This window comes from Silene latifolia, chromosome 1 (genome assembly GCF_048544455.1).
Source record: "Silene latifolia isolate original U9 population chromosome 1, ASM4854445v1, whole genome shotgun sequence".
Classification (NCBI taxonomy): domain Eukaryota; kingdom Viridiplantae; phylum Streptophyta; class Magnoliopsida; order Caryophyllales; family Caryophyllaceae; genus Silene; species Silene latifolia.
The window spans coordinates 198,579,047-198,590,558 of NC_133526.1; the positions used below are offsets into that span (position 1 = coordinate 198,579,047).

The window sequence follows — 11,512 nt, forward strand, 5'->3', positions numbered from 1 at the left end:
TATAAACCGTTTCATAACTAAGAGTTAAAACAATGAACGTTAAATGTGATAGGGAAGAATTACACAGTGCCCCGTGCGAAGCACGGGCATTCCAACTAGTAAATAAGATTTATTTACGAAAATAAAGAATATGAAAATAGGGGGAAAAATGGCCGAAATTTAGGGCTTCATAATAGGAAAGAAAAAGGGGCAAAAATTAGGGCAATATACAAGGAAAGTTTAACTATTATATATATTAAGATTATTTACCACTATATCATGAAATTAAATTGGCTAGTAGACGTGCTGGTACCCCCTTGCTTAAATGGTTAACCTCCCTTTTAATGCAACGCGTGTTCGAACCTTACTAACGACACTATTGATTTTATATTTTTATTTCCCCTTCCTTTTTTCCCCCTAATTGCACGAAAGTTTTTTACCCCAATTGACAAATTAGGGTTCATCAATAATTAACAATTTACGCCCCCAATTGACGAATTAAGGTTCATCACTAATTAACGATAACAAAAATCTAATTAAACAGTAGATCAATTTCACCAATTTCACGCATTGAATTACGGTTCACATTAATTGCTTGAACATCTATTGACGAATTAGGGTTCATCGAATTAGGATTAAATTTAAACACCTTTTGACGAATTAGGGTTCGTCATTAATTAATGATTTACGAATAAAAAATCGAATTCAATTTGCACGAATTTCACGAATTCAACTAGGGATGATAATCAATTGCTTGAACGATTTTGATTATTGTATAAGGATTATTAATCAATTTTATTAAAAAAAATTCAATTAGTAATTGATTATTAGGGTTTTTTCGAAATAAATCAATTATAAAAAATAAAACATAAAAACTAAATCAAATATAAAAAAAAAAATAATGTTAACTAAGTGTAGTTAATTTATTAACTATATATGCAAAATGACTAACTTAACCCGAAACTAATCTAACCTAGTTTACCACGGTTTGCCATGTGTCACGCCTCTATTGGTTTGTGTACAAAAAATTTGTGTATGTGTATCAGCTTCCTCTGTATCCTGAAACCTTCAGACGAAAATGAACGTATGAAGAAAGACCTTCTGCTTAACTTTAGGGAAACACACATTCTCATTTGTGATGGGTCAAATATTAACTACTTGAGTAGTTGAGTTGGTAAAGACAAATACTTTGTGATTCCCTAAACTTATCTTATCTATACATGTGGAAGATACTTGACCCGTGCTTATGACGGATATACCCGTCACAAGAAAAAAGGGGAAAAACATCATTTCTATTTTTTTTGTCCATTTTCTCTTATTATGATAATATTCATAGTTAATCCGAACCTTTTTATTTCCAAGTAAATTTATAATCACCCGATCATATTCATAGTTAATCCGAACCATTGATAAAAAATGGACCTCCATCTTTACTTTAACTTTAGGTATACCCTTATAAGGACTTCAGGAGTATCCCGATATACTCCCTTCATTAAACTCCATTTTGCATGTTTTTCTTTTGCACACTATTTACAAGTGGACATTCAATTTCAATTTTCTCTCGATATATAAGTTAAAATATATTCATATGGGATCTTATTTGTTTTATCTTTAAGATTACATTTAAAATATCTAATTTTTATAATTTTTGCAAATACGTAGTTAAACATATTTACCGCGTAAAAGTCGCGTTGACAAAGGTGATAAAGCAAACAGCTAAAGTGGAACACAAAGTTTGAGAATATCCCGATATAGAAACTGCCATTTTCCCTGAACATTAGTCCTCACAAAACAACAACAATGGCAGAAGAAGAATCCTCAGAAACCACCATTATTGAGGAAAGAGTTGAATTCATGGTTGACCCTACTACTACTAATGAAGCTGAACAAAACCCAACAAAAAGAAGAGGTTATTTTCTAAAACCCTCTTTAAATCTCAATGAATTACCACCCAAACTTCCAAAGATTCAATCTTTTTCATGGTCATCGAGACCGAATGTTATTTTTCTTTGCCGTTCAACCCCCTGTAAAGGTTGGCAAACATGGGTAGAAAAATTGAGACAAACCCAAGAGCCAGCGTGGCGAAAAGTCGGAATCTTTGATGCAATTAAGTGCTCTACTTATCACATTGCGAAAGTTAGTGATCTTATTTTTAGCTTGGTTGAAAAATGGTGTCCTGAGACTAATACATTTGTTTTTCCATGGGGTGAGGCTACTGTTACATTAGAGGATGTGTTTGTTTTGGGTGGTTTTTCGCCTTTTGGGTGTTTCTGTTTCGAGTAATAGCTCGAATTTAGGGAAAGATGTTGAGCAGGTTAAGAATAAATTGATCATGTCGTCTCGAAAATTAAAGGAAAATGCTAATAATTTGTCTCATTTAAGGTGGGAAGAGCAGTTTATGGGGTGTGGTGATCAAATAGAGTATGCTGGTTTTCTGTCTCTTTGGCTTGTCAGGTAGTTTTCGTCATAGCGGCCAGGATTTGTTGTGGAGCTAAACTAGCGTTTGGTCTTGTTGTTTTAGCTTCCAGTAAGTGGTGATGCTCAATTCTCTGTATCATCACCATTGCATTTAGTTCAGGTTTGGGCATGGGAGAGGTTTCCGATGCTAGGACCCGTCCCTAGGATGATTGATTGTGGAGAGGTTAGATTGGCGCGTTGGGAAAGTCATGCCAGGAAATTATATGATGACATTGATGTAAATATGTGTCTAGACTCAGCTAGGGAGAATTTCCGATGGCGCCCATATGGCATGTCTAGTGAAAATAGAAAAGAAGTCGGAGTATCTAGAGGCGAATATTCTTCAAGTCAAAACACCAACTGAAAGTAATAGAACTTTGATTAGAGTGGCTTGTAACAATGAACCAGCTGAAGCATTATGTCGGAATCCAGACACGAATCATGTCAACTTTCCAGTTGATGGTCATGTGACTGCCAGCCTGCCAGTGATGGATAAGTCTGATCAGAAATTGTTTGCAGCACGTTGCCTTGAGTACGAAGCGAGGATGAGTAGGTTGGAGAGGATGATTTCGGCTACTTCAGTTTATAAACCTACATGACTTGCATCTAATAATGGATAGAGTTACCTTTTGTCATTAATCAGTTTCAGGTACAATATGTTAGCATTGAACTACAGTAATTAGTAAAACAGAACTTGGTTATAACTTGAATAGCTGTGTTTTACCATCTTTTGTCATCGTCTAACTTTGGTAATGTAAGCCTTGAGAAAGGGATTTGTATGTATGATTTCTCTGCCTTATTGGCTATGACTTAGCTGTCATTTACCCTTGTTTATCATCGTGTTATATTGTTAATGTACGCTCTAAGAAATGGATTTATGTATGAATTTCTCTGTTTTCTCTGCCTTCGGACATCAGAATCAATTAGGTTATGCAGCTTGTTGAGTTATGACTCTCATTTTACACATCTGAAATTTCAGAATAAGAGGAATAAGTCAACGAGGTCGACAGATTAAAATTGGACCACATTCTGGTTCTGATACATTATCCTTTGTTTTTCCTTTTCGGAAGGGAACTTAAGGCCAGCTTTAATGCTGATGAGACTCAAACTTTAAATCCTGAATGCGACCACTTATATATATGCTAAACTTATTATGATCTGTCTTTGAGAAGTCATTACAGCGTATCATCTGTCTCATTTTCCGTCTCCTATAGTACGTCATGACTGTCATCTCCCAATACTCTGACTCATTAGACAAACTATCTATGTACATGTATGTGTATGAATATTGTTTTTCAGAATCAACAGATTGGAAGCATGTCTTAAATTTGCAGGGTAGGGTAGCATTAGCTCACTGTTGCCCTGGTTACGCATAGAATTCAGAAGGTACTCGAACTGAACTCGAACAAATTAGCACGCGATAAGACATGTCTAAGTGTGTGTTCAATGTGTGAAAACATCAGATTAACATACCAAATGTTCAAAGACATTGTGAGATAAAGTTCATTAGCATAGAAACTGAACCACTAAAGATAAAGACTTTCAGGACTTATATTACAGAAGTCATCTTAGTAAATTATCCATTGATTATACTCACTCCGTCTCAATCGTTTGTTTACCTTTAATTAAAATACCCCTCACAAAAAATGAAAAAAGGTAAACAAATGACTAGGACGGAGTGAGTATATAATATAAGCAATGTGAAAGCCTGATATGCCCTTTTCTTTTTCTTTGTTATACCAACTCCTTGATTTACTTGTCATAGCATCAAATTTTTCAGGAACGCTTTCTATAAACAAATAATAACATTACCCGAGTGCCTCAGGAACCCCTTTCTATGACAACTCATATTAGCTTACTGTAAACTATTTCGGGAATAAGACTGTTGGAGTATATATTATCCGATAACATAGGTCTGGCATGCCATATCATTGTAACTGATAATTCTGTCATTCAGATGAAGAAGTACAGTGTGATTTTGAACGAAAAAACTGCAGCAAAAACAGGAAGATTCGTGCATCCGGGAAAAAAAATAATTAAAAATCGAATCAGCCTAACCAAAAACATATAGATATCACTGACAGGAAAAAAAATTGCAGGAAAAACAGGAAATTATTAATCTATGAGAAAGAACTAAATAAGCTTTAACTACTGCAAATTTCAAATTACATTCAGAAACCGGAATTAGCGACCACTGTGAATGACGGAATTATTAGAAAATAAAGTCGCATTTGACACAACAAATGAAGATGACACTACTGAACTTGATGCCCCCCAACTCTCATCTATCAAATCATTCCTCTCAAGGTAAAAATCGGGTGGAATATCAGGCATCTTCGTCTCAGAACGAAGAAACTGAACGACTTGTCGCATACTCGGCCTTGCTTCAGGGTTAGGATGTGAGCAATGTAATCCTAATTTTAATACCAACTCCATTTCTTCACTCACATAATCACCTTCCAGTTTAGGATCACTGGTCTCCTGAATAGTCCCCTTTTTCCAAGATTCGAAGACCCAGTCGACTAATAAAAAATCTTCTCGAGCTGGATCGTGTAGACCTAGTGGCCGCCTCCCACAAGCCACCTCAAGGATAAATGTTCCGAAAGCAAACACATCAGTAGCAGTAGTAGGCTTACCTGTTATACTTAGTTCAGGTGCAAGATACCCGACTGTCCCAACCACATGAGTACTTCTAGGGTTAGTATCATGATCATATAACCTGGCTAACCCGAAATCCCCTAACCGGGCATTCATATCACCATCTAACAAAACATTGCTCGCTTTCACATCACGGTGAAGGACGAGTTGTTCCCATTCCTCATGAAGGTAAAGGAGTGCAGACGCGACACCCTTAATAACGTCCAGTCTCTGAGTCCATGGAAGTAAGGACTTGGAATTATGATTGCGGAATAGAAACTTATCTAAGCTTCCATTAGGCATGTACTCGTACACCAAGAGTAATTCTCCTTTTCTTCGACAATATCCCAAGAGTTGGACTAGATTCCGATGTCTTAACCTTCTCATACTAACAATCTCCGCCACAAATTCTCGCATACCTTGCCTCGAATCATGGGAAATTCTCTTGACAGCAACTTGGTTTTGGTTAATCGGAAGTACACCTCTGTAAACCTTCCCAAAACCGCCTGAACCTAAAAGCTCTGAGTCTCGAAAACCCTTTGTCGCTTTATACAAATCTTTATAAGAAAGCCTATACACATGGTATTCCTTTTCCCATGATTCCTCAAGCTCCTCAAACATCTTCCTCCATATAACATACCCAATTCCCGCGACAAAAACCACCAACAAACACAAAACAACAAGCAATACTATAAAAACCGCGCTCATTTTCCCCTTCTGAACGAAATTAGGAACTGATGGAAGTTTAGAAAGATCAAATTCGGGTGCTAATCCAACATGACTCCAACTCCACCCTAAAATATAATGATCATTAGCGGTAAGTCCAGTAGAAGCAGAGAAACCAATATACATAGAATCACGAAAAACATCCGAAAGATTTAGTTTCGTTGATAACAGACTCTTACTTGGTTTCGAGTTCTTAAGAGGAGCTATCGATACATTAATCACCTTAGTTTTCGCCTCAAAATCAATCCAAACTTGCATAGGTTTTCCACTAGTAAGCTGCAGGGTTTTGTTAATTCTCGCAGTATCATCGTAATAACCGGCTGAAGACGAAGCATTAGACCGTAACCCATTAATATCGATACCAACATGATTACCATCGATGTCATTAAAGACAGCATTTTGGACAGTATCTAATTCTACTGCAAAAATATGGTTAGAACTTAAACCATTGTTGGAAATATTAAAAATTCCTAGATACTCTGCTGGAACAGCTTGCTTAAAGTTCATAGACGGCGTTATAACAAAGGCGATACCATGACCGCCATGACCGGGAACATCAGGATACATAACAAAGATGAAACTAGTTGAAAATGATGAGTTTGTTTCATTGAATTTCAATGGTTTTGGGTAGAAAGCATGACCACTTTGTTGCTTTATTGTAGTGTTTGTTAGTCGAAGACGATTGTTTGAGTCGATAACTGCGAGCCCGTCTAGATGAAGGTTTGATCCTTGGAAGCCATTGTAGATGAACTGTGTTTCATCTTGAGCAAAGGCTAGAAAAACATAGAAGATGAGAAGTACTACTAAGAATTTTGCCATGAAAAACGGTTACGCATTACTGTACTGGCGAGTTATATTGTAAGAAGTTGTGATTTTATATTATGTTTTTTTTGAAAGAATTTTGATCAAGAAACGGATGAAGATGAATGGAAATTTTTGGTTCAAATAAATGTAGCAAATTAAATGAAATTTGGTATTTAGCTCTAAGGAAATCATGTGAGAAAAGGTAGTTTGTGGTGTGTATTGACAATTCAAATTTGTATCACTTTGTTGCTTTATGCATGAAAATGTTGCCTTTTGACTAAGTCTAGGAAAGTTTTTATACTTTTTTAAGGAAATTAAAACAAAACCGTCTCATAAGAGAATTCGTAAACATGATGATAATAGTGACTGAATTTGAATGAAAAATGATACTTCTAGAGGAAATGAACAGGTATTCCGTCTTAAAACGGTTACCTATGTCTTATGTGTTAAACGAGTCAAATCCTATCTCTAGATAGAATAAAAGTTTATATTTTTCTAAGCATTTTGTTTTTTGTCTCATCTGTTTATTTAACACGTTTTAAAAATTTTAAACGAGCATTTCGCCTTAAATAAGAACTAGTGTAGAGCCCGCGCAAATTCGCGGTAACTATAGGCCTTTTTTTTAGCGTATTAGTTATAGAATTTAGATTTATATCTCGCGAATTTTTATAAAAAATAACTAATATTAAAATTAATCAAAAGAATTGAATAATTCCATGAATTGTGTTTTTTTATAAAAATATTTTAACTACATCAATTTTTTTTTTTAAAAAAAAATCGTCATAAAGTTAATTATAGGAGATACAGTTTTTATGTATAGATTATTTTAAATGAAAAATTAGTTTAATAAATGAAAATCTAATTTGTTTTCATGTATAACTTTGAGCACTTTGGAGGGAAACTTTAGAGAAGTTGTATTCTTTTAGTATATAGGAGAATTTATACTTTTAAAATTTGCACCTCATTAATATTTATCAGTTCACTCCATTGTATTTTGATATGAAACAAAAGAATTGAAATAGAAAACTAATAAAAAAATTATTTAAGTTGTGAATTTTTTTTAGTGAATGTTTTTTGGTCACGAAGCTAATGATAAGCATGTGTCAAGTTATTCTGTACAGTAATAATTATTGCATTACTGAAAAATTTAGCAACTTATACTTTAGAATTTAATATCAATTTTATTTTATTTTAATGAAAAAATCATAATTATGAATTTATTTTTAAAAATTAGAGTTTATTTATAAGAATATATTCATTGAAAAGATAATAATGTAATGAAAGAAAATTAAAAAAAGCAAATCATTGTCAATGTTTTTGCATAACATTTGTAAATAGTGGGATGTAGCCATGTAGGGACTCCAATGCCTTATCTTGAACAGTTAGTCTTGTTGAAGACGGGTCGGAGCAAGTGACGGGTAATGTCACTCACAAAACGGATAGGGGGAAGGTGGGCAAGACTCTACGCGTTCCTCTCTCTCTCTATTGGGTCATTTGTGAGAGGAAATGGTATCTGTCACTTCAAAGTGACGGATACGTGCCGTCTTCAATGAGATTTTGTGTATCTTGAATGTATGAATATGATGAAAAATAGGAAGATTAATTGTAATTAAATAAAAGTGGTGGAATATGACATGTGATTAATTAAAGCATAGGTTTGTTTACATACCTTTAGCGGGTTGAAAAGGACTCTAAAAACTAATGTTATATGCATTTTTAGTCTTAGTTTTTTTTGTGCAAAATTAAACAAAGTCATAGTCTTCAGCTGCTATCAATACTTAGTCAAAAAAAACATGTGGGACAGTTAAATGATCTACTAAATACAGAAAATTAAGAAGTTATTGGAGTATTATTGTAGCATGTGTTGTCTGACTTGTGTCTATATCACACTGGTGAGTGGTCGCTGGTGCATTTATTTTGCAACATTTGATAGTTTCATCCATCCAACTTAATATATCAACTGTGTGGATTGAATATTGTATAATTGTATGTGACATGGGCGACAATATATCTTGCTAGTACATGTAATTCTTTTGTGATTATGGGAGTCGGATGCTGACGTACGTGTTCATGGCTCACCATATATTTCACATATACAAGACTAATTGTTCTGATTTTTCACTTTTGGAGATGGTTGGGGTATCTTTATGCAGTTAGTCTTGTTGAAGACGGGTCGGAGTAAGTGACGGATAATGTCACTCACAAAACGGATAGGGGGGACAAGGTGGGGGCACCCCCATGTGCTTCCCTCTCTCCTCTATTGGGTCATTTGTGAGAGGAAATGGTATCCGTCACTTTGGAGTGACGGATACGTGTCGTCTTCAATGAGATTTTGTGATCTTTATGTTGCAAAAACTTAGTAATTGCATATTGTTAGGGATAAAAATTACATTTTTTATCACCTATGACGTGGCCGACAACGATTGGAAGAAAGCAATTAAAGAGGATAGATGACGTGGCAGATTGAGGGCCATAGGATCAAGATGACAAACAAACACAAGTGGGATATTTATCTTGTCAAAACCCACGTGAAGAAAGCAATAACCACTTCCTATTCTTGTGGGGTTGACCAAGAGTATAGGAGCAAAAGCAGGGAAGAAGTTTTTTGGACTCTAAACCTAGCCTCTACAACTATATAAAGCAATAGAAGAACAACGTTCAAGGGCATTCATCAGTACTCTCAAGCAACACTTCACTCCTTAAAATTTATCTACAATTGGTGATATTTCTCTAGCAACGTTACACTTGTATTTCCTTACTCGTTCAGAAAAATCTCGATTATAGTGCAAAAGTTGGCGGGATTCCGACTCCCTCCGCGGTTGTTCCCACACCGGGTTTTCCGCGTCACCAAAAATCATCCGTGTCATTCTCTTCGTTTGTCTTTATTTCGTTGTTCCTATCATTGCATTTTAACCATAATTGGCATTTAGAATTGATGGGGCATATTCTGCACCCGCTGACCGAGTCAACATATTGAGCAAGGTCAAAGCCAAAAGACAACAAGTCAACATATTAGATGACCCCTAACTTAACCGACGCGACTGTCGGTCACTGTCACTGGGTCTCGGCTAGGCAACCAACCAGCCGGGAGACATATCCGCGTACTCATATCCAAGACCCCTCGGCATGGAGTCAACCAGGCCAGCCGGCCTGCCATGGGTCCCTCGGCCGAGGGTAGAACAGTCTTTTCCACCTGCTTGGCCACTACGTGACAAAAAGTAAAAGTCTATAAATACTCCACTTCTCTCAACGAGAAAAGGATCCGAAATATAACCTAAACATCTCATAATCTGGTATAAACTCCCTTATCTCTCTACAATATACTTTGCCAAGTAACACACAACTTAATCCCTTTAAGTTTACTGACTTGAGCGTCGGAGTGAGTACGCTCGGTACCAAGCCGAGCCCTCAGTTTGTTCATCTTTTACAGGAGAGACCGAAAGGAAGAGTCAAGTTACGACATCATTCAACAAGCTCACGTGGTAACAACACTGCTCCGAAATTAAACCCGGAACAATTGGCGCCGTCTGTGGGGAGAAGATACTAAAAGTTAATCACCTCCTATAAAAAAAACCCACTCAAAAGCGACGAAGATGTCAAAACAGCCAGAACTTGTGAGTGTAGAAACGGAATTCTACCAAGACGACACGGTCCCTAATTCTGGGATCGGGCAGTCCCCCACCGGCCGGTTCACTGAACCGAGGTACGGGATGCCGAAAGAGATGGAAACGCCGCTGCCCGCCGACCAAGTCACTGTCATGGGACATGTGGTCGATGCGCCCAAAACCAAGCTATTCCTAGACACGATGGGTAGTACGCCGAGTAACCCCCGTCGTAACGACGATTCTACAAGAAGACACCCACAGGTGAACAGGGCCCATAAAGTAACTCCGAACAACCTGACCGGAGCGATGCAAGAGGTTGGGCGTACCAAAACGCCAGCGGTGCCCGTGTTGTCAGTGGCAGACCAAAGTCCTTCCCATACTCGCGGGAGGACAGCGTCGTCGCGGCACCAACGAGGCCACCCCCAAAGAAATGAAGAGAGAAGTCCGACTCACCAAAGTCGGACAATGAGAAGCCCTTCCCGACAGAGGGAGGCAAGCCGGACTAAAGGCGCGAGGAGCCGATCGCCGCGTGTCATTCGGCACGTGGTCAGACAGCCCCCCAGTGCCTATGTCCTCGACGTCCCGGTGCCAACTAAACTGAAGCTGCCAGCCATATCATACGAAGGGGATAGCGACCCCACCGACCATGCCGAGGCTTTCGAGTCGTACATGTCGGTGTGGGAGCAACCCGATGAGGTGTGGTGTCGAGTCTTACCAACGACCCTCCACGGCATGGCTCAAAGTTAGTACAAGGGGCTACCCAATGGCTCGGTATACTGCTATGCCGACCTAAGAGACAACTTCATAGCCCAGTATGCTTGCAACAAGCGAAGGGCCGTGGAGACATCGGATCTCCTTACTATCCGACAGGGGGAGGACGAGTCCCTCCGGAGCTACGTCAAGAGATTCGACGCCAAGGTTCAGCAGATCCGTGAACTGAACGCCGAACTGGCGGCCTTCGCACTGATGAAAGGCCTACCGAAAGGCGATTTCAAAAACGAGCTCATCAAGTGCGAGGACCTCAACTTAGACTCCGCCAGGAAGATGGCCGACCGAGCCATCAAGGTGGAGGACTATCACAAGACCTGGCTAGGCCACAGTGAAACTGGGCACCCAGAAAGGAGGAGCCGGGACAATGTAGATGAAGGACGCCGTGACGTTAATAGGTCACGTCCTGAGAGATTTAACAGGAAGCAGAACTCGGCGGGCGCCGGGGGGAGTTCGGAACCATACACACCGAAGCGTTACAGCAATCTCACCCCCCTGGTCAAATCACCGGCCGAGGTCTTCACCCTAAGCAAGAA

General features: G+C 38.2%; 1 protein-coding gene across 1 annotated transcript; it reads right to left on the reverse strand.

The window, feature by feature from the left end:
* Positions 1 to 4,493: 4,493 nt before the first annotated feature.
* Positions 4,494 to 6,760, reverse strand: LOC141617128 (L-type lectin-domain containing receptor kinase SIT2-like). Its single transcript, XM_074434306.1, has 2 exons — positions 5,979 to 6,760; positions 4,494 to 5,867 (listed from the first exon to the last, which is right to left on the reverse strand). Exons 1-2 carry the CDS (start codon positions 6,616 to 6,618, stop codon positions 4,621 to 4,623), a joined length of 1,887 nt encoding a protein of 628 aa, XP_074290407.1. The 5' UTR covers positions 6,619 to 6,760; the 3' UTR covers positions 4,494 to 4,620.
* Positions 6,761 to 11,512: the final 4,752 nt, after the last annotated feature.